Source organism: Mixia osmundae, assembly GCF_000708205.1.
Source record: "Mixia osmundae IAM 14324 unplaced genomic scaffold scaffold_7, whole genome shotgun sequence".
Taxonomy (NCBI): domain Eukaryota; kingdom Fungi; phylum Basidiomycota; class Mixiomycetes; order Mixiales; family Mixiaceae; genus Mixia; species Mixia osmundae.
The window spans coordinates 68673-88355 of NW_014575557.1; the positions used below are offsets into that span (position 1 = coordinate 68673).

General features: G+C 55.8%; 9 protein-coding genes across 9 annotated transcripts; 4 read left to right on the forward strand and 5 right to left on the reverse strand.

The window, feature by feature from the left end:
* Positions 1-86: 86 nt before the first annotated feature.
* L969DRAFT_95312 (uncharacterized protein) lies at positions 87-1455 on the reverse strand (the record flags this gene model as incomplete). The annotated part of the gene is made up of 3 exons (XM_014711329.1): positions 87-259; positions 307-491; positions 536-1455. The coding sequence occupies 3 exons, from the start codon at positions 1453-1455 to the stop codon at positions 87-89; spliced, it is 1278 nt and encodes a 425-aa protein (XP_014566815.1).
* A 476-nt stretch (positions 1456-1931) lies between these two features.
* L969DRAFT_104122 (uncharacterized protein) lies at positions 1932-4181 on the reverse strand (the record flags this gene model as incomplete). The annotated part of the gene is made up of 7 exons (XM_014711330.1): positions 1932-2188; positions 2235-2802; positions 2854-3321; positions 3512-3728; positions 3804-3944; positions 3996-4067; positions 4113-4181. 7 exons carry the CDS (start codon positions 4179-4181, stop codon positions 2059-2061), a joined length of 1665 nt encoding a protein of 554 aa, XP_014566816.1. The 3' UTR covers positions 1932-2058.
* Positions 4182-4292: 111 nt separating this feature from the next.
* On the forward strand, positions 4293-5959 carry L969DRAFT_95314 (uncharacterized protein; the record flags this gene model as incomplete). Its single annotated transcript, XM_014711331.1, has 3 exons — positions 4293-4399; positions 4450-5120; positions 5175-5959. 3 exons carry the CDS (start codon positions 4293-4295, stop codon positions 5957-5959), a joined length of 1563 nt encoding a protein of 520 aa, XP_014566817.1.
* Positions 5960-5998: 39 nt separating this feature from the next.
* Positions 5999-6680, reverse strand: L969DRAFT_95315 (uncharacterized protein; the record flags this gene model as incomplete). Its single annotated transcript, XM_014711332.1, has 3 exons — positions 5999-6066; positions 6104-6147; positions 6199-6680. The coding sequence occupies 3 exons, from the start codon at positions 6678-6680 to the stop codon at positions 5999-6001; spliced, it is 594 nt and encodes a 197-aa protein (XP_014566818.1).
* A 91-nt stretch (positions 6681-6771) lies between these two features.
* Positions 6772-11141, forward strand: L969DRAFT_520156 (uncharacterized protein). Its single transcript, XM_014711333.1, has 4 exons — positions 6772-7529; positions 7578-10370; positions 10416-10865; positions 10918-11141. Exons 1-4 carry the CDS (start codon positions 6972-6974, stop codon positions 11023-11025), a joined length of 3909 nt encoding a protein of 1302 aa, XP_014566819.1. The 5' UTR covers positions 6772-6971; the 3' UTR covers positions 11026-11141.
* On the reverse strand, positions 10987-13272 carry L969DRAFT_63707 (carbohydrate esterase family 4 protein). The gene is made up of 8 exons (XM_014711334.1): positions 12975-13272; positions 12752-12919; positions 12627-12670; positions 12535-12569; positions 12397-12478; positions 12090-12343; positions 11950-12037; positions 10987-11897 (listed from the first exon to the last, which is right to left on the reverse strand). The coding sequence occupies exons 1-8, from the start codon at positions 13071-13073 to the stop codon at positions 11258-11260; spliced, it is 1410 nt and encodes a 469-aa protein (XP_014566820.1). The 5' UTR covers positions 13074-13272; the 3' UTR covers positions 10987-11257.
* A 423-nt stretch (positions 13273-13695) lies between these two features.
* Positions 13696-14978, forward strand: L969DRAFT_51286 (uncharacterized protein; the record flags this gene model as incomplete). Its single annotated transcript, XM_014711335.1, has 2 exons — positions 13696-14793; positions 14844-14978. 2 exons carry the CDS (start codon positions 13696-13698, stop codon positions 14976-14978), a joined length of 1233 nt encoding a protein of 410 aa, XP_014566821.1.
* L969DRAFT_88656 (uncharacterized protein) lies at positions 14666-16007 on the reverse strand. Its single transcript, XM_014711336.1, has 2 exons — positions 14844-16007; positions 14666-14793 (listed from the first exon to the last, which is right to left on the reverse strand). Exon 1 carries the CDS (start codon positions 15903-15905, stop codon positions 15072-15074), a length of 834 nt encoding a protein of 277 aa, XP_014566822.1. The 5' UTR covers positions 15906-16007; the 3' UTR covers positions 14666-14793; positions 14844-15071.
* A 114-nt stretch (positions 16008-16121) lies between these two features.
* On the forward strand, positions 16122-19629 carry L969DRAFT_50928 (uncharacterized protein; the record flags this gene model as incomplete). The annotated part of the gene is made up of 5 exons (XM_014711337.1): positions 16122-17268; positions 17325-17680; positions 17734-19096; positions 19136-19492; positions 19541-19629. The coding sequence occupies 5 exons, from the start codon at positions 16122-16124 to the stop codon at positions 19627-19629; spliced, it is 3312 nt and encodes a 1103-aa protein (XP_014566823.1).
* Positions 19630-19683: the final 54 nt, after the last annotated feature.

Genomic DNA, 19683 nt, shown 5'->3' on the forward strand with positions numbered 1-19683 from the left:
GTCCAATTCCCCGTATTTTTCGAGATTTGGGACTCGCTGATCTCGACAATTGGAGCACACGCGCGTAGCCAAGCTTTGGGGTGCGATCACCCTGGCAACGTCAAAGTCGGGCAGAGTGTGCCCGCAAATGAGTCCAGAAGCAGCATGATGAGGTGTACGTTGCATGCGTGTGAGCTGAATGGGTCGAGCAGCCCGTGACCCAACGCAGCAGATCGCTTTGCTGGCAACATGTCGTGGAGTATGCGCGCCGTGACAAGGGCTGCTGTGCATGTGAGCTGTGACCGTTTGAGCTAGCAATTGGCGTACGAGGAATTGCTTCACCAAGAAGCAGGGCTGCTTCTGTCCGCAGAGTGACCTGCTGCTCTGCAGTCGGATCGATTGCGGGCGGGGGCGGATGTCCATCAGGAAAGATGGCTTCTGTTGCGATCTCAACCCAACGAACGAGCTGATCTGGCGAAAAGACGCATTCCGCAAGCAGGTAAATTAGCACCCTTTCAAGCCGTCAGCGTGGTGACTGAGAGCCAGCAAAGCTTACTGATCTGTCGCCGAACCACCCAGGGTAAAGATTGCATCAATAGCAGACACAGCGGTGACTGGTGAAGCGTATTGCGTACAAAGCATTGTGGTCAAGAGGGTCAAACTTGGTCGATGGAGGGCGTAACGCCGCGTCGACATTCTCACTCGACCGCCCAAGATTTGGACGCGCAGAAAGCTCACCGCAACAACGACCATAGTACAAGCATGCTGAAAGGCCTGCCAGAGCGTATGCTGTGTATTTCGAAGCTTTGGCCGAGGCTGCGCAAGCTTGATTACAGTCTGGTAGAGGAACCAAGGCTGAGCGGCGCGGGCGAGAACGTTGGCTAGAATAATCTGGACTATGATGTCCCGCGCGATGGCTTTGACAGCTGGCGAGGTACTCTCTTCGTCTGGCAGCAAGGCAAGTAGCATGCCATCTACGACATTGTTGAGATAGGCAGCCTCGACGAAGTCGGGCAACTTCGAATCGGTCGAGAGCGATGATGTGATCCCCAAATGAGGCTGCAACGTATTGAATACTTGGTCTACTGACTCCGCTTGATGTGCATAGGCTGTGCATCTTCTCGAACAGGCTTCGTGATAGTCTCGTACGTGAACATCGACTAGAGTTGGGAGCCTGCAGTATACGAGCTCGGGCAGGTCAATTGAGCTGCAAGCTCGCTCAACTTCCCGCAGAACGTCGACGAGTACTCTTCTGAGCTCCCATACGAATTCCTTGTCTCTACTGAGCTTGCCGTACCACGGCAAAACATGCTCCCGTAAGATAAGTGCGAGCAAGTTGTATAGAGGTCGATCGAGCCGCTCGCCCAGTCTACGGTTGCGCAGCAGTGGAGGTAGCTCAATCTGCGAGCAGCTCTGTGCGTGTGGCGATGCCGAGGGTGGCCATAGCAGCCTATACAGAACAGCGTCTGACAGCATGCGAATTCATTTAGCCTGAAGCGCCAAAGCTATCAATATTTAGTCTCAGGCTACTCATTGCGGCAGATGTGCATATGGCTTCAACACTCGATCTGCAGAGATCCTCACGACTTTGATCACTGCAGGCCCACGTGAACACTCATGATTTTCAGGTCATTGCTCGTCAACATCCAAGCTCAGTCAGGAGGTAGCACAGTGTCGATAGCGCGCCTGCGCAGCGAATCATCGTGGTGTCTACTATGCATGCGTTCCAGGCATGGCAGCTTATGTCTGAGATGGGCGAGAAGCTACGGTCAAGCGCTGACTGATGCGATGACGCGCGTGTTCGCAATTGCAAGCGAGCAAATTCGCGTGCGACGACGCGCATACGCTGGTTGCAATTGTCTCACGACGCTCTGCCACAACTCATGGCCTGCAGCGGCAAAAATCGTGCGCAGCATCGCAGCAAAAGTACTCGCTACGTGGGTCGAACACGTGACCGTCGGTTCCCATACAAGATCGAAGACCGATATGCTACCACTACAACAAGCGAGCCAGTTTGTGCGAGAAATGCACCATAAGGCGTATATATACCTTGACTCATAAGGACAAAACCTTCTAGGATCAGTGATCTGGCGCCGGCCTCTTGCGCACGCGCAAGCCGCGACGCATAGGGGCTAGCAAAGGCTCTGTGGTGTACTCCGCAGGCGCAGAGCAGTTGACAAGAGCCGACTTGGCGCACGCATCGTGAATTCTGCTCTGCGTTAGCACAGTCGCCTGATCAGTAGCAAGGATCTTACACGAGATTGCAGCGTTGGCATTGTAAGTAGGGACAAGTAAGAGTGATTCTGCTCAAGCAAATGCCGCAACTCGGGACCGGCTTTGCGATAGAGAGCAGCGGCTGTTGCGTGGCGAAGGCATGTGTCTGCATCTGTACTGATCGAGATGGATTTGCCGTATTTGCGACGCCAATCAATGCGCTAGCTTCTGTCTGCCGCGGATTGGGAGTAGGATCGCGCGCGTCTGGTAAAGCTCGGCTAGGACATGTAGTTTCATGGGCATCGCGTATCAGGTGGAGACGTTCGATTTCGCGCAAGGAAATGAGGACGTAGCGAATATCAGGTCGCTTGACCGGATCGGGTACGCAACAAGCGAGGACGAGATCGACAAAGCCATCAGGAGCGTCAGGACCACAGCGCTGTCGTACCTCGTTGGAATCTAGTGTATAGTCTGAGTTGCGACGAAAGGCGCGCTTAGATCCGACGAGCGTTCGAGCGCCAATCTCGGCGAGGATAACGCCGAGCGAGAAGACGTCGGTTGCCAGATCAAACTCGTGTCCCATCATCATCTCGGGTGACATGTAACCGTCTGTATGGACATAGAAGTAAGATCGGTATCATCAGGAGGCGCTAGAGGTACCAGTTCCGCAGTAAGAAAGACGATCACGCTCGTTGTCTGAGCGAGGCGCGATGCGGGCGAATCCGAAATCGCCCAGCTTCAGGGCGAAAGAGGAGGTGACGAGTATGTTTTCACCCTTGATATCGCGATGCATGACATTGCGAGTGTGCAAGTACGCAAGAGCACGAGCAAGGTCGATGGCGAATGCGAGCTTGAGTGCCCATGGCAACGGACGGTCACTGTCTATATATTGACGAAGATTGCCGCCGGCGATGTATTCTTGCACGATCAGTATCCGTTTGCGATGATCAGTGGTCGTACTACGAGGACAAACACAGAGTCCGATGAAGAGGACAACGTGAGGATGGCGAGAATTAGACAGCAATGTCAATTCCCTGGCAAAGTACTTCTCGACGTCATATTCCGCAGAAGCGAGGATTTCCTTGAGGGCGACATCCATGCCCAGATACTCTGCTCGATAGACGCGACCTGGGGATCGCATGAGACAAGGCATCGTCAAGTAGGCAAGTCTGACCGAAGCTGCCTGAGCCGAGGGTCTTCCAAGTCGGTTCAGGGCTCAGATCCTCATAGCGGACCGTCTGGTGATGGGGTCAGCTAAGCCGGGAGCCTGGCGATATGGCGCACATCGAAAGAGCTTTCCCTCTTCATGAGCGGCTACGGCGACTGTGTTGCGAAGGGAAACGAGTCAGGCCATCTGCATTCTGGTACATCGCCTGAGAATGCTCGTGCGCCTCAACGGAGCGTCTGAGCGGGTCCGTGCTCAGATGGACGAGTGCACGAGCTGCCTCGACCGTACGAGCAACTGCAGCATCGCGATCTGCTCCACACGTTGACCGACTGCCAGCTGTGCGGCCTGCGCTGGCGGCGAGCTCGCCCTTGAGCATTATCGTGGCAAGCAGTCAGCGTTTCGCTTTGCCAGCCTTTTTCTTCTTTTTCTTGCTAGCATCTACATTAGCTGCTGGTAAGCTAGTGGTAGCAACAAGAGCAGGCTCTGCAGGCTCTGGTCGGCCTTGCATCTCTGCCATGAGCGTCGCATTGAGCAGATTGAAGCGATTGATGATGGCGCTAGACCGTGTGCGATATTTGTAGCACTGCATCGCTCTGCGTGAGGAAGCCAGCAGCTTCTACTGATGCAAGCGGACCTTTACGTCGTCAGTGACTTTCAGAATGAGTCTGCCTTCATGCTTTCGCCATCGTATGCAGTACCGCACCTGCTGCTTGCCATCAGCATGTGCATCAGGTACGGCGGACTGACTCACCTTGTCCGGGCTCTGGCGGTAGAGATGAACGGATGCAGCAGCAAAAGTCTGCCAGTCTGACGTATACATCCTGAGCAGCTGCACTGACAGATTCCTTCGAGTCGACTGACGGCCACCGACGGCCACCGGCACGCGCACAACAGTGCACGGGCGACAGGGCAAGCTCCCGGCCGCACTGGGATGAACAGATGGGAACCGTTTGTGTCGACAGTCTCGAAGCTCCCCGAGAATCTGCTGCCTGCAGAGGACATCCTGCTCCGACAAGACGGCGTAGGACTCTATGACGGGTCAGATAGAGCGCTCACAGCCTTTCACCCGTGAGCTGACGCTGATTCAGGCGAAATAAAGCTGCAGAACAGACTGACGGACGGCTACATCTCACTACGCATCGACTGATCTACCTACACTATCCTTCCACGCCGCCAAATGCCAGCTCGAACGGCAGCATCGACTCGCGCTTATCGAGGGCCTCGTGTGCGCTCGACTTGCATCAGATCATTCAGACCGAGTTCTTCGCCGGCTTTCTCAAATCCTCACCCAAGATCACTCTCCTCTTACGCCCACGCGCAGATGAGAACCTGACCAGATTAGCACGCAAAAGGACTTGGCAATGTCGGATCTGTTCGTTCACTAACGCGCTGTCCTTGGCATACGAGCAAGGGCGGTTCCAGACGTGTGGCATGTGCGGCGTTCAGACCGAATCCATCGTGTCGAGTGAAGCACAGGACGAGCCCGCGCAGCCTGAGCCAGGCGAATGCCCGACGTGTACTTATCTGAACGCGCAGAACCATCTGCGCTGCGAGATGTGTAGTACTGTTCTGCCAAGGCCGAGGCGACCGTCAGGCGCCGACACCCCGCCAGACATGGCCATCTTCGTCAGACTGTCCTTCCGTCAGGGCGGCTCAAAGCCCTTTTATGCCGCGCTCAAAACCGCTCTATCTGCCCGCCAATGGGAGGCCCGTCCTAACATCCCTACAGGCGAGCGAAACGTGGCCACCGTTGGCATCGGTGAGCGTTCTTCTGCTTCTCGATGGGCATCGAAGCTCAAACTAAGCTGAGCAGACGGTCTACTGAAAGCGATAGATCTTGACAGTAGAGAAGAAGACAGAGGAATGCAAGATGCGCTACGCGATCTCGAAGCGCTCAAGATTCGAGCTCAAGAAATGATAGGCATGGCAAGGGCAATCAGTGCCAAGCTTACGAAACAGGCAGCAGGCATGGGCGAAGACGACAGCCAGCCATCAGACGAACAGATTAGTCTCATTCGATCCACGGCTGTCAATCTCGGTCTCCCTGCACCTGCCGTGACGGCAGAGATGGTCCGCGATGAACAGCTTTACCATCAGGAGCTAGCGGCCGAGCTCGTCTCCGTCCTGTTCGGTCAGTCAGGGGCACGGCAGCGACCGGTCGTCATGCGCAATGATAGAGGCTCAAAAGGCATCATCACACTGGACGAAGCTTGGTGCATCTGGAACAGAGCCAGAGGCGTTTCGCTCGTCTCGCCCAAAGACATGATGGCTGCCTGCGAATACCTTGACTTAGTGCATGGCCCTCGTCTTCGTACATTTGCGTCCGGCCTCAAGATTTTGCATATGCCGGTGTATACAAATGATCAGATCCTGCCTCGCATCCTTGCCGACCTAACTGCGGCTGAGCAATTGCGATCGCGTTCGACGCTGGAGATCGCACAGACTGAGCAGCTCACCGTCACGATGGCGGCAGAGTTGCTCGATCTACTCGAAACAGAGACTGGACAGCTCTGCCACGACGGCGATCTGAAAGACGGCAAGCGTTGGTATCCCAATCTGATCTTGTCACCGTCTGCCGTATCTCAAGGTGCAGGCTGACGCATATGCAGAAGATAATACGCGAAGCCATCGCCTATCTCATACGTGTCGATTGTCCAGCCTAGTCGTGTCATGACTGGCTTTCGGAAGTGCGGCTCTATCGTGTCCTGTCAGCTCGGCCCAGTGCGTGTATCAGCGACGCACGCCCAAAAGTGACGTAGATGAAGCAGCCGTCCGGCTTCAGCACCCTGCTCTGCGTCTTCAGTACAGCGACAGATGCAAGTTCGCAGCTGACGAGCCTCACGACCTCGTCGATCTCCCTATTGCAATTTTCGATTACGCTTGCTGGCGGGTTCCACGGATCGAGCTTGCTTCCTGCTGCAGCAAAGAAGACGTCCATCGTAGCCTTGTCGATGCAGATATCGATACTCGCATCAGGAAGGGGCAGATTCCTCACGTCAGCTTGCAGCCATTGCAGCTCGGGTCGTGACAGGGCATTGCGGGCAGACATGGCATCAATGACATTCTGAGCATAGTCGATCGACGTGATGCATCGATAGCCATCGTCGTACATGTCCTCTGCGAGCGCCGAATTGCCGCAGCCTAGCATAACGATCTTGAGGTCGCTCTTGCATCGTGTGCCTCGAATCGGAAGCAGGCGATCGAAATAGGCCGATAGCGCGGCGTAGCCTAAGCACCACTCGTAGACTCCTCCGGGCTCCCTATACCGTGCCTGCCAGTACTCTTGAGAGCCATACGTCTCGTTCTTGCTTGGCTCCATCCGCAGTCGCGCTGACCCTGACCGCCTGCAGCCACAAACGCGCCCGTCGCGTGCTCGCGATAGCAGGACGCGAAGACCCCCAAGCCTGTACCACGAGTCGTGGCAGCTACGCACGCTAGCACGAGATCAAAGACGAGCATGGAGGAAGTAGTCGCCGAGCTGTCGTCATAGCCGGACGCACTGGCGCTCTGCTGAGCTAACGTCAACAGCGTCAGAGCTCGTGCTTTCAGGCGGCAAACAATAACACTGGCTACTCAGGCACACGCCGCTGTCACTCCCTCATCATCAAGGATGTCACTCATGACGTCGAGGCACAGAGATTTGCCGTCAAGGGAAGAGAGAGGTCAAGTGAACGACGCGGATGAGGATACCCAGAGCGTCTCACGAGCTGCACAACGGTCGCGAGCGAGCACGACACGAGCGGTCGACATCTTCCAAGATGCAATGGACGTGCAGCCCGAATGGGTCGAAGCTCTGCACGCCTACACGCCGTCAGACGCAATGCTCGCCAGGCCACAGGACACAAGCGATGGCGAGCCGAGCGCACAGAAAGCATGTCTGGCCTTCAATCCTGGCGATCTGATACGCGTCATCCACAAGGATCCCTCAGGCTGGTGGGATGGCTGCATCAAGCAGGAGAGAGCCCTCGTTCGAGGCTGGTTTCCCAGCAATTATGTCAGGGAGATTCAAATAGAATCATTGCGCGATGGTGCCGGCCAAGCTGCCGCAGCAGATGACACCGTTGTCGCCTCGAGTAGCGCAGACACCCTCGTCATCAGCAGTAGTCATGCTGCGCCAACTCTCGAGGAGCGTCGGCCCTCACTACGACTGGCCCAATCGTACGATCACGTGAGGAGAGGTCGTCTTCAGGGAAAAGCGCACTGACAGGCGTTACAGTCACGTGTTAATTCAGTTCGTGAGGGTAGGCCGGTTCTGACAAGCGCGCATTCATCACCTGCCAGGTCCAATGCGCCATCGCCGGCTTCCCAAGTGCTCGACGCGAAGCGTGCCACGGGGGCCGCGATGATCGGGTCTGCCGCTCTGTCGCGTGCACGAACGACAGATGCGCCTGAATTTACGGACATGCTCAGAGCAACGCGGCATGCCATTGGATTGCTCCGGAAAGCAGTCTCTGCTCGAGACTTGTCCCACTATCAGCCCTCGACGGCGTGTCTGATTTCAGCCATTCGTGCAGTCCTGTGCGCGACCGGCTGCCTCGATAGGGACTCTGAGCAGCTTGCCTGCTTTCCGCAGCTAGCAATACAGCGTAAGCTCGTTCTGTCCGCGCTGGCAAGACTAGTCAATCAAGCTCGAAAAGCATCGACGTTGGATGAGAACGTAGCGCCAGGCAGCGAGGCGCCCATCGGTCCGACTGCGCTTGTCATGATAGATATGGCAGAGGGCGTCATGGCTCAGATCGAGCAATTCCTGGCCAGTCTATTCGAGTGCGGTTATGATCCCGTTAAACCACCGGACAGTCCTCGCATGCGCGAGCCATCCAGCGACACCGTGACGGGGCCAGTGCAAGAGCCGCGGGGCGAGCTCGCTAGACCCACATCGCGGCTGCTGCCGAGAGCGTCTTTTCTGAGCGGTGCCCGCAAGTCAAGCAATCCGAAAAAGCCAGAACTACACAAAGTGAGGAGTCTGGGCGATTTGCGCAACAGGCGTCGGTCAGCAAAAGACTCGGCCCCAGTGCCAATGCCTGGATCTCCACGACTGGAAGATTCGATGCCGATACGTCCCTTGCTTCAACGGGGCAGCACAGCAATGCGTAGCTTCATGCAAGCGGCAGAGCAGCAGCCAACGGTCAGTGCAGATGCACAATCAGGCTGGCATGCCCCTCTGCGCCTCCATACTGCGGCCGAGATCAAGTCGATCATGTCGCAATTACATGCGCAGCTCCTGCGGACCGTCGCTGCATTTGTCAGTCAAGCCCAGGTGCATACGAGCACGAGCCATGCAACGAGCTTCCTCTATCTGCTCGATCTAGCAGAGGAGGTCATTGGCACCGTTCGAGAGATCCTCGACATCATCGATGTCATGCGCTCTTCGGATTCTGACCGAGCCATAGAAGATGCCCACTTGCTTGATATCTCCAGCAATGCAGTCTCCAGAGCTAGTATCGATCTAGCGCAAGCGACGGAAATCTCGCTCAAGCGAAACGCTACTGCGAGTGATCACCGGCATCTACTGCACTGTGCTACGCTCGTGCTGCAGACCGCTGCAGAATCTAGCTCAGCGGTGACTATCTACCTCAGTCACAGACTGGCAGAAGACGGCTATGCGCTTTCCGAGCCGGCGTCGTCTAGCATTGTGCGCCGGAATGGCTCGCCGGATGAGCTTGCGTTTGCCTTAGCACGACTAGCCAACCAACGCCAAGATTTACAAACGTCTGAGCCAGAGGATTTTGCTCGCGCTCGGAGCTCCTACGAGCGCATCGAGCTTCTCGCGGCCGCGCAGCACAGCGCAAAGCCTGACACTCACACCTCAGCTGGAGGACGTCCACAACTGATGACCGACCGCAGCAGTATCTATGGCGTACAATACCAGGGCGGCGAGTCTATGCACCGAGAGTTGTCATCACGTACATCTGCCTCAACAGCGAGTTCCTGGCGGTCGGGCGCGTCTGATGCAGATACGAATAACACCTCGCCTCGTAGCTCCTGTGGGACGCCGATCGAGCTGAGGGAGTTTCATGACATTGCCAGAGTTCAAGATGGCTCGCGGCTTCCTGCAGGCGCGCGTTTGCCCGCCAGTGCAAAACGGGCAGAAGAACTCGCATTCATGCGTAATGAGGACAAAAGTGCGACGGCCCACGTTGATGGTGGCTCGATACGACGCGACTACGAGCCGCGCGAGATCTGTTTCAACGCAGATGGACACATCACTGGCGGTACGCTGCGATGTCTCGTCGAGCGCTTGACCCTATCCGATACCACGATCGATCCCATCTTCGCCTCGACATTCTTGATGACATTTCGCCTGTTTGCCAGCCCCGCATCGTTTGTGCAAGCATTGATCGAGCGCTATGACTCGCAGATCCGGTCGCAAGTGCAGCCGACTAATCGCGCGACGCCAGTATCACTTCGCATCTACAATTGCCTGAAATCTTGGCTAGAGACGTATTGGCAGCAAGATACAGACGCAGTAGTCCTCGACCAACTTGACGTCTTTGCTCGGGAGGCATTGACCGCGACCTTGCCAACACCAGCCCAACGTCTGCTCGACCTGATCGCTCGACGACGCTACAGCGTTGGAGGATTGGCGCAGCGCTCTCTCAAACGGATGACCTCGATCGACTGCATCAAGTCAAGCTTTCAGCCAAACGCGAACGATCAGGCGCAATACTCGCCACCCGCGCAGCTCCTGGCGCCGCCGACGCCTCTCCTCAACAAAGGTGCCATGCAGACGCTCCGATCTGGCTCCTTCGATCGCATCGGCGTACTCGACTTTGATCCTCTGGAGCTTGCAAGACAGCTGACGCTCATGGAATCGCGATTGTTTTGCGCCATCACGACCCGTGAATTACTGGGCCAGGAGTTCAGCAAGAAGCAAGGCACTGCGATCAACGTCAAGGCGATGAGCTCGCTCAGCACCCGGCTAACCGGCTGGGTAGCAGAGACGATCGTCGCGGAACAGGACGCGAAGAAGCGTGCCGTTCTCCTGAAGTATTTCATCAAGCTAGCAGACGTAAGCCTCCGATGAGATGTCCAATTGTTGCTGATATGACCGCAGCGTTGCAATTGTTTGCGCAATTACAACTGTTTAATGGCGATTATGGCGGCGCTTGACTCATCGACCATCTCGCGATTGAAGAAGACTTGGGAAGGATTGTCGGCAAAATATAAACAGTTGGTCGAATGCTTGCGCAAGTCCGTTGAGCATACACGCAACTATAGCGACTATCGTGCTATGATCCGCAATGCGGTTCCACCAGCGCTGCCGTTCCTTGGGCTATATCTGACCGACCTGACATTCTGTCAAGATGGCAATGCCGCTACACGCCCATCACCGCAGGACAAGACGCTTCAGCTGATCAATTTCGATCGCTATCAGAAGATTGCAAAGACCGTTCGCGACTTGCAGCGGTTCCAAGTCCCCTACAACCTGTCAGAGATCCCGGAGATCCAAGCCTACCTGGATCACGTTTTGCGCAGCTTGCCTACCGAGAGCAATGACCTCTATGTGGGTCTTTTCCCCTGACTTACACGTCCCAAAGTCTGATCAGTATGCACAGAGACGAAGTCTGCTTGTCGAGCCTAGAGCACCTGCTGAGCCATCCCCCGCAACGTTCTCAGAGCTCAGCGCCAATAAGAACATTTGGACCAGCTGGGCACGCGCCTAGGTGGCCGCACACGATCACACGACACACTGATATCTTTGTGCTGTTGTCACCAATATTTGTTGATTCGACGCATCATCACATTGCACGCTCATAGCACAGCGCATCGTTCAGACGATAGTCATACATTTGAGATAATACGTGCGATCAAGGTGCGAATGAGGCTAGATACAGGTGTCAGCGCGCCTGCCGGAATGTCCACGCGTCGCGCTTCGTTATGCTCTGAGGCGATCCTCTAAGCGACGAGGATGGCGCCGGTGAAAGCGGCCACAGTGAGCACAACGGCGGATGCTAAGCTGTACACAGACGATGAGCCGCCCGTGCTGGACGACGACGAACTGCCCGAAGAGCTGCCGGAGGAGCTACCGCCTGATGAAGAGGATCCAGTGCTATAGGGCGAAACGTTGGAGCTGATGATTGAAGCTGCGCCTGGCGCGCCCTGAGCAACTTGTCCATTCGTGTTTGTGCCTGTGCCCGCAGTACCTGTGGCGAAACCTGCTGAAGAAGTGATCGATGCAGTTGACTGCGTGTTGATGGCAACTACAATGCTTGCGGCCGAAATGGTCGGCGTGCCCAGACTGATCGAGCGCGTACCGGCAACCCACTGCGAAAAGTTGGGATAAGTCGCCATGTCCTCCTCCTCGTAAGGGTTCGACTGGTTCAAGCACGTGCCGACAGGAACGACGGTGAAATGCTCCTGCATCTGAGGCAGGAACTTTTGTGATTCGGCTATCGTGTAATTGTTAAGCTCGTGCGAGAGGACAATAGTGCCCGCAGTATCGTATGCGCCAGCGCTTTGATTGTTTAGGATGTTTTGATAGTTCTGATCGACTGTGGCTTGACCAAGCGTGAGGATGCGGAAATCATTGACATCGCTTGAGCAAAATGTCAGCATCTCGAGTCTACGCAGGTCAAGCTAAGGCTCACTTGTTCCAGATGATGGTCTGCATGCCGAGTGCGTTGGCGATATAGCGAATGCGATCGTCGACATCGCCAAAAGGCGGACGCCAGCACTCTGTGCGGCCCGGTGAGCGTGATTCCAAGGCAAGAGAAAGTGCAGCACGTACTGACGGTAACACCAATGATGTCCTTAATGATTTTCTTGCTGTAGTACAGCTCGGCAAAGGCTTGCTCGTTCGTGAGTGCAGTCATGTAGCGGTGAGACCAGGTGTGTGCACAGATCTCGTGACCATCTGCAAAGCCACGCTGAGCCTCATAGGGCCAGTCGATGACATTGCTGCCGATATAGAAGAGTGTGGCGCGTTGCTGGATGGTCTGAAGGTAGTCGTAATAGGCATTATGCGAGCAATTGGGCCCATCACTGCCGGCAACCTCGTCAACACGCTGCCGACGAGTTCAGGAGGGGCGACTCACTCTAACGTGAAACCCCAGGTGTTCGGCTCTGGGCAGAAGCTGACATCGGGAGGAAGACCGGCTAGCTTGGGTGTTGAGCATCCTGCCGCGACGAGCGTAGTGAGCAATCTGCTAAGACAATCGCGTGGTCATACGCACGAGAGTAGCTCCACCAGCAGTCGGGATCAGTTGCCCTGTAATGACATAGCGGGTCAGCACAATGGCAAGGCCTCGCTGAGCATAATGCTCACGAATAGGTCGGTGTAAAGTCACTGAAGTTGCCGGTGGGCGTTCCCTGTGAGGTGGAGGTGTCAGCTCAGTTCGGAAAGGGTGCAGCTGGGCGAGGCGATGGCCCGTCGCTGAGTGTCTGACGCGCCTTGACGGGTTCGTTGGGGATAGTGGGCGAAAGAGCGTTGTAATAGTTGTTCGCGTCCGTGTCGGTGGCAACAAGCGAGGCTATTTCCCAGATGGCGGGGTAGTTGGGTACCATTGCAGACACTGCAGCCACACCGTACACCGCGCATTCTACAGCAGGGTCGGTACTCTGAAGGCACGAGTCTATGAACATCCGCGCAGTGTCCGAAGTGATGAGCACATACCTGCGCTGCAGACGCTTCGTCAGTCCTAGACTGCGCGTAGGCGGTCGTCGACGCAAATAGCGCCAGCGCCAGGGACGACCTGAGGGAGGGAGCGACCATATGATCGGATGTGAGTGAGTTTCTGCGCGTGCCTGAAGCTGATGTCTTGTCGAGAGCCTGTAGGGAGGCTACAAATCGAGCGGTCGCTGACTGTCTGGGTAAGCAAGCACGTAGCCAAGTCAAGGCGTGGTGTCTCGAGGTGAAAAATATAGAATCGCGTGTCGGCGCTGTCGGCCGCCGACCGGTTCGCGTCGCGAGGTGGCAACAGCACAGCAAGGCACCTAACGCCGAGTAATCTTGTGAGATTTAGACCAATCTGAGATTGCAACAAAGGTTACAATTGCTCTCTACAGCATCTAAAGGCTGGCTCTGGTTCTTCGCACAAGTCAAGGCAAGGACAGTGGACATTGCGAAGCGTGATGGCCCGCTTCGTGACCTTTTCGGTCGACAACGCCAAGCTGATTGCATTCGCGTACATTGCTTGTCATCGAGCAAGATGACTTACAGATGTTCTCAGCATAGTTCTGCGGCTTTGCTGCGACAGGAGAAACCATAGATGATCCGGCCGCCCGGCCGCACGGCCGCACTTACGACGCGATTCGGCCGACTTGCATGTTGCGATCTCAGTGTGCATGTTGTGCGCAGAGTTGCATCACGCGAGTCTCCGAGCTCGAGCGTTTGTATGAGCTTTAGTCGTTCGCTGGGTAGATTGACTACAGCTGCAGGAGCAATGATCGCCGTCCGCGAGACGCCGACCGGTGCCCGACCCTTGCCAGCGACCTCGACAGATCATCACCCAACATCGAGCCGCAAGTCCTACACAAATCCTTGGCCATCATTCCATGATATCGGAGGATTCTTGGGCAGCGGTCGAGCAATTATCAGTGAATGGAAGAGCAAGCCTCTGCCGCCCAAGGACGAATGGGTCAAAGTCATCAAGCCGACTTGGGGTCTGACCGAGCAAGACACGGCAGCGACGTTCGGCAAAGATATCAAGGCTACTTGGATGGGACATGCGTGCTTCCTCGTCGAACTGCCCGCGAACGCCAATGAGATTGATACCTCTCAGGAGACGAATAAGCTAGATCTGCCGGCTCGGGGGACGCGCATCCTCTTTGATCCCGTCTTCAGCCACAGATGTTCTCCCTCGCAAGTCATAGGACCCGCTCGATTGACCAAAGCGCCCGTTGAGCTCTCGAAACTGCCGCATGTCGACCTTGTCGTCATCTCGCACGCACACTACGACCACCTTGACATCACCACAGTCCAGTCCATCTACGCGCGCCAACCAAAAGGATCCGTTCACTTCTTCGCTCCTCTCGGCAACAAAGCCTGGTTTGTCAATAACGGCTTCAAGCCGGAGCACGTTACCGAGCTAGACTGGTGGCAGCGACGCGACATTGCACTGGGGAGCGACAAATCAACCTCGAAAGAGAGCGACTGTACGCTGACCTGTCTGCCTGCGCAGCATTTCGCTGGTCGTACGCCATTCGATAAGAATAAGACGCTATGGAGCAGCTGGGCGGTCGAAGCAGCCGGCAAAAAAGTCTATTTTGGCGGAGACACCGGATTACGGTATGTCCCACTTGGCGGTGATGAAACAGAGCAGCCGCAATGCCCTGCCTTTGCCCAGATCGGTGATACCTTTGGCGGATTCGACCTCGCTTTCATACCTGTCGGAGCCTTCTCGCCTCGAACGGCATTCAGTTCTGTGCACGCTTCCCCAAATGATGCGGTGATAATCCACAAGCATATCAAGAGCAAACGCAGCATCGCTATGGTCAGCTTTTTATCGGCCTATGTAACTTGTGTTAATACTTCTAGGTACAGCATTGGGGTTGTTGGGCATTGGGCGATGAGATCTTTAGCAAAGACGAGGAAAGAGTGGCAAAGGCGTGCAGAGACGCCGGTCTGGACGAGAAGGTATTCAACACACTCAACATTGGGGAGACGCTCAGGATATAGTGCCACATCCGGAAGATCATGAAGCGCACTAGACGTATGATATTGTCACAACAAGATTGCTTGTCAAATTTGCCAACATGGTGACACGTCCTGCTACATATCGTCAAGGATCATACCGTCGATATCCCCGCTCGAAGTCTCTTCGGAGAAACCTGAGGGTGCAGAGATCGCTAGAGGTGGTACGTAAGGTATAAGGGCGCCTTGATTGCGCATCTGGTCCTCAGAGGAGATGCGCAGGTCGGGCGCCTTATAGAGAGGTGGGCCAGGTGTCGCGTGCAACCAGCTGGCTAGCTTGGAATTGAGCTTCAGTGTTGGCGGAGTTGCGCTTTCCTCGTCGTCCGAGACATCTAGCGAGTCGACATAGACGACGTAAGGATCATCCATTCGGACTTCGGGTGCAGATGAGCTGCCACTGACAATGTGCGTGTCTGTCTGCGTCGTCCCTTGGTCCACTCTGGGGACCACAACATGACCTGACTGCTGCGAGTCTCCTTCCGGTCTCGAGAGCGTGAGCTTGGCGAAGACAGGCTCAAAGCCGAGCTCCTTTCTACGCTTCTTGTGTGCGTGCAAGAGCTCTGCCTGGCTCGCTGTCGACGTGGCTTGGTCATTGTCCGGCTGTTGCTGCTGGCGATGAGGTCCAGACGAATCAGGCGTCAAGTAGGGCGTGTCGAGGCATTCGTCACTGAAATCGGCAGCTTGTCGACGCTTCAAGCCAGGTCTCGGCGTCGAGTGGTTCGGGCTGATCATGGGCGCTCCGTTGCCATTGGCAGGCGGCTTGAATGTTGCTTGCCCGTCTGTAGCCAGTCCTGCCATGTCGGGATCCCGGTAGGTCTGCCATTCCTTGATTGCGGACTCCTCGTTCAGCTGGCTTGCGATAGCGGTTGGCTCCAGCTCTCGCGCCTGGAGGAAGCGGCCCTGATGGACCATGGTGTACGTGAGCTATAGTCTGATTGAATGTTGCATGGCAAGTGTGGCCAGTCGTAGCATCGCAACGAACTTCTCCCAAATGTTCGTTGCTGCACGGATTTGCCACCCACACCGCGAACCAAGCCCGTCAATAGTTCGACTCGAGGGTTTTCTCACGCTACGCAACCTGAACGCGATGGCTCAGACGTTTGCACGCAGCCCGACGATGCCTTCGATATGACGGACGATCAGCCACCCTCTCCTACCAGCCCATCTGACGCGCTCGTCGACGCTCTCGCTTCGCCCACTAGTCCGCTGTCGCCATATGACAGTGACGCAGTCCAGCATGTATCCAAGCAAGGCGAGTACGAGTCTACGCCTGTCAGCCCGTCGCCTGAGCCGTCAGAGCTGGCCCACGAAGGCATAGCGCCGGATGATTCCATAGCGAGCGCGCTCGTCGCAAATGACGCCAAGGCAAGCAAAGTCACGCAATCAATCCATGTCGAGCCTGTGCTGCCAACAACGCTCGACAATGGGCCTGCGCCAGAAGAGACTGTGCTAGACATCGAGCATGCTAGCAGTGTCGCTTTACCGCTCTCACCTGTCGATACAGCACCCGACACGCCGCGAAATGTCGTGCATCTCGTTCAGATGCAGCAGACCGAGCAAGCGCTGCAAGACGACGAAGACGCGCCCGCCACGCCGCGAGAGGCGAGCCGATCCTCGATGCAAACCGACGCTGCGAGCGATCAGCTGAGGCTGGCAACGCTCGAAACGCCTCACGCGCCTGTCGAGGACCCTCGCGACTTGGGCACACCGGACACGCCGAGGCAACCCCAGCACGTGATATCTGACAAGCGTTTGTCTGGCTCAGCCGCGCCAGTCGACGTTGCGAAAAGTCCAGCGATCGGCGAAGACAGCATTTCCGAACAGGGGAATGCCCCTGATACAGAGCAGGTAAGAGAGCCAGAATCGCCCTTTATAGCAGCACAAGAGCCTTCTATGGTATTTGTAGCGCCTATCAGCTCTAAGCTGGCGGCTCAGCCCGTCTCTGCACCGGTGTCATTGAACGCACCACCGTCCGCTGCAAATAATGCGGAAGAACCAGCAACAGCGCCAGCGATCGGAGAGCAGCCACGCATGATCATTGAGGAACCGGCAATCGAGTCGGCTGTGACGCCGAGTCTACAAGATCCACTATCAGCAGCACCGCAAGAAGCGATAGCAAGCGCGTACCTTCAATCTTCAAGCTCGTCCCTGCATCCAGGCTCACCCGCCCCCTCGCCAAGCCCGAGCGCGTCGTCACAGAAGGAATTGCCTTACTATCGCTACACCAAGCCTCCTCGCAACGTTTGGGGCATCGTCGTCGTTGGCATGCATCATGGTGCGTATTGGACCCATTGGAGCCTGTCATGATGGCTGACGAATGGCAATTTGCAGCTCTCGGACCCGTCGTGGAGTACTCGTGGCCACCTTTACTCGCCCAAGACGAGATGCTGCAAAACTCGCTACCTTTCCTTGCCTTACCGGATGGCGCACATTTGGTCAATGACCTTGCCCAGGATCCAGAGGACCCCACTGACCCTATGCTGTCTTCTGCTCTTGCACCCGGACTTTCAATCGAGCAGAGAGACGAGGACTATACGTATTTTCATCTCGTTTGCCCTTCGGTCTCGCCGTCGACCATTTTTGGCATATCGTGCAATCGACAGTTGCCTGCTTCTCAATTGCTCAATCGAGACGCATCCGTTACGCGCAGTACAGTCCAGAAAGCCGTCGTCGTCCTTGCGAGCATGGTCAGGCTTCTTCCCCAATGTCATGCAGATCCGCAGCTCATCTCACTATGCAGCCTGTATTCGGTCCTATCCGCGACAAACTGGGCGTGATTACGCGCGCTTACTTTGCACAACGAGACTTCAGTGAGACTGCGATCCTCGTGGATTTCTACGATCAGCTCGAAAATAGCTTAGGCATCGAAGAGGACGTGCTCGGTGACGAAGCACTCTACATGGCAACCTCGATACGAGAACTTATTCAGCAATTCCGCTTCAAGACTCTTATGCTCCTCAAGCTGCTGCTCCTCCAGCGCAAAGTCATGTTCTACGGTAACACGGTCGAACGTCTGTGTAATTTCCAGTATTCGCTCATCTCAATGGTACCTCTGTTGCTGCTCAATCTAGAAGATGCGGCCACACCCGAGCTCGACGAGAGAGCGAAGCATATGGTGCCATCCAGTACACTCAAGACATCCGACAAGCTCAGCTTGCTCCATTACACTGGCCACCCGCTCAACATCTTTGGTCGCAATGCGTTCTTCCAGCCATATTTGCCTCTACAACAGATCGATATGCTCAAGACGGATTCATATCTCGTCGGCACGACCAACAGTATCTTCCAGCAGCAGCGAGATTGCAAGATTGACGTTCTCGTCAATATAGAGACGGCTCATCTGGAGTTCCTTGACCCTACAATCGCGCCTCTGGTCAATCTCACTCCGGCTGATCGTCGCTGGATGGATGACGTTGTCAGGACGGTATCGGATACGTGGAATGCCAATGACCCCTCCAGACCGCTTGGCATGCAGTTCACCGGTAGTGACGATTTCCTGAGGGCCAAGTTCGAAGAGTATATTTGCTCTGCATTGTCGGCCATCAAATTCAGGCAATTTATCGACAAGAATCCAAAGCAAGCCCATCTCGAGACGGCTGACCTGCATTCGAGCTTGGCAAGTTACAACGAGGCATGGATCACAGCGTTCAGAGCAACACCGGCTTGCAAGCTCTGGAACCTCATGACGGATCCTGCGCTATTCGACCTGATCGAGCCGAAGCACCCTTGCGAAGGTCAAGCGAGATTTGTGGATGATGTCGGTCTACGCTTGGTCGAAGGTGTGCACGATCTCAAGCTAGAGGAGAATCTGGCCCCGGCGCGAGAGGCAATTTCGAAGGGAATATCGACTGGAGCGGAGTCCATCTGGCGGGTTTACTCGAACATTCGCAACGACCTCTCGCGACGGCAAGAAGAACGGCGTGTTAAGGCTGAGCCCACCGAGCTCAAGCCTGTGGTAGCCCCTCCTGCCACGACTATACCAGAAGCGGTCAAGGCTGTCACGACGCCTGTCGCAGAGAGTACAGACCTGCCGCCGCCGCCACCGCCAGCCAATACGAAGCCCGGTGCAGCCGTGGGTGCTCAAGGCAGGCCAAATGGCGAACGTGTTGAGTGTAGGCTGACTAACACATGATCGTCTACAGTGTACGCAGGCGTGAGCGAGGCATCGATCCGCGCCTCTACGATCGCGTCATCCTTCGGCTCTTTCCTGAGCTCTCGTCGCGCTCAATTGTGGGCAAGTAAGCCGCAGCCGGCCCTGCAGCAGTCAGAGGTCACCTCCGTCCCCGTCGAGCCATCGCCCACGGTACGACCTTCGCTCTCGCAGAGGGCTTCTTCAGTGTCGATGTCTGTCTCGATGTCCCAAGGCCGCGCCAGCTCCTTCTTCAGTCGAAGGACGAGCAGCGACAGCTTTGCAAGTCGGACTACAGCAACGAGCAGTAGCGAATCGACCAATTCTAGTCCGCGCATGACGCTGGCAGAGATGACCGCCCGCGAGCGAGGTACGCATCTTATTGGTGGTTTGGGCAAGCTCTGACGAGTCACATCAGCTGCTAATGAGTGCTGGCCGGAAGAGCCGGCTGCACATCGCGAATCGGACGAGACAGAGGTAGGAGGGCTCTCAGAGGTCGCATTGTAAGCGTAAACTTGTCTGCTTGTTCCTACTAAGCATCATTTGTACAATCAACAATCG

What these genes read in the sequence shown, in the direction of transcription:
- L969DRAFT_63707 (XM_014711334.1), bottom strand. Translation starts at nt 13,073, where the DNA reads ATGGTCGCTCCCTCCCTCAGGTCGTCCCTGGCGCTGGCGCTATTTGCG. An exon ending in ACGAAGCGTCTGCAGCGCAG is followed by an intron (nt 12,920 to 12,974) that starts GTATGTGCTCAT and finishes TCGTGCCTTCAG; the next exon opens with AGTACCGACCCTGCTGTAGA. An exon ending in TCCCCAACGAACCCGTCAAG is followed by an intron (nt 12,671 to 12,751) that starts GCGCGTCAGACA and finishes TCCACCTCACAG; the next exon opens with GGAACGCCCACCGGCAACTT.
- L969DRAFT_88656 (XM_014711336.1), bottom strand. Translation starts at nt 15,905, where the DNA reads ATGGTCCATCAGGGCCGCTTCCTCCAGGCGCGAGAGCTGGAGCCAACC.
- L969DRAFT_520156 (XM_014711333.1), top strand. Translation starts at nt 6,972, where the DNA reads ATGTCACTCATGACGTCGAGGCACAGAGATTTGCCGTCAAGGGAAGAG. An exon ending in ATTTCATCAAGCTAGCAGAC is followed by an intron (nt 10,371 to 10,415) that starts GTAAGCCTCCGA and finishes ATATGACCGCAG; the next exon opens with CGTTGCAATTGTTTGCGCAA. An exon ending in CCGAGAGCAATGACCTCTAT is followed by an intron (nt 10,866 to 10,917) that starts GTGGGTCTTTTC and finishes CAGTATGCACAG; the next exon opens with AGACGAAGTCTGCTTGTCGA.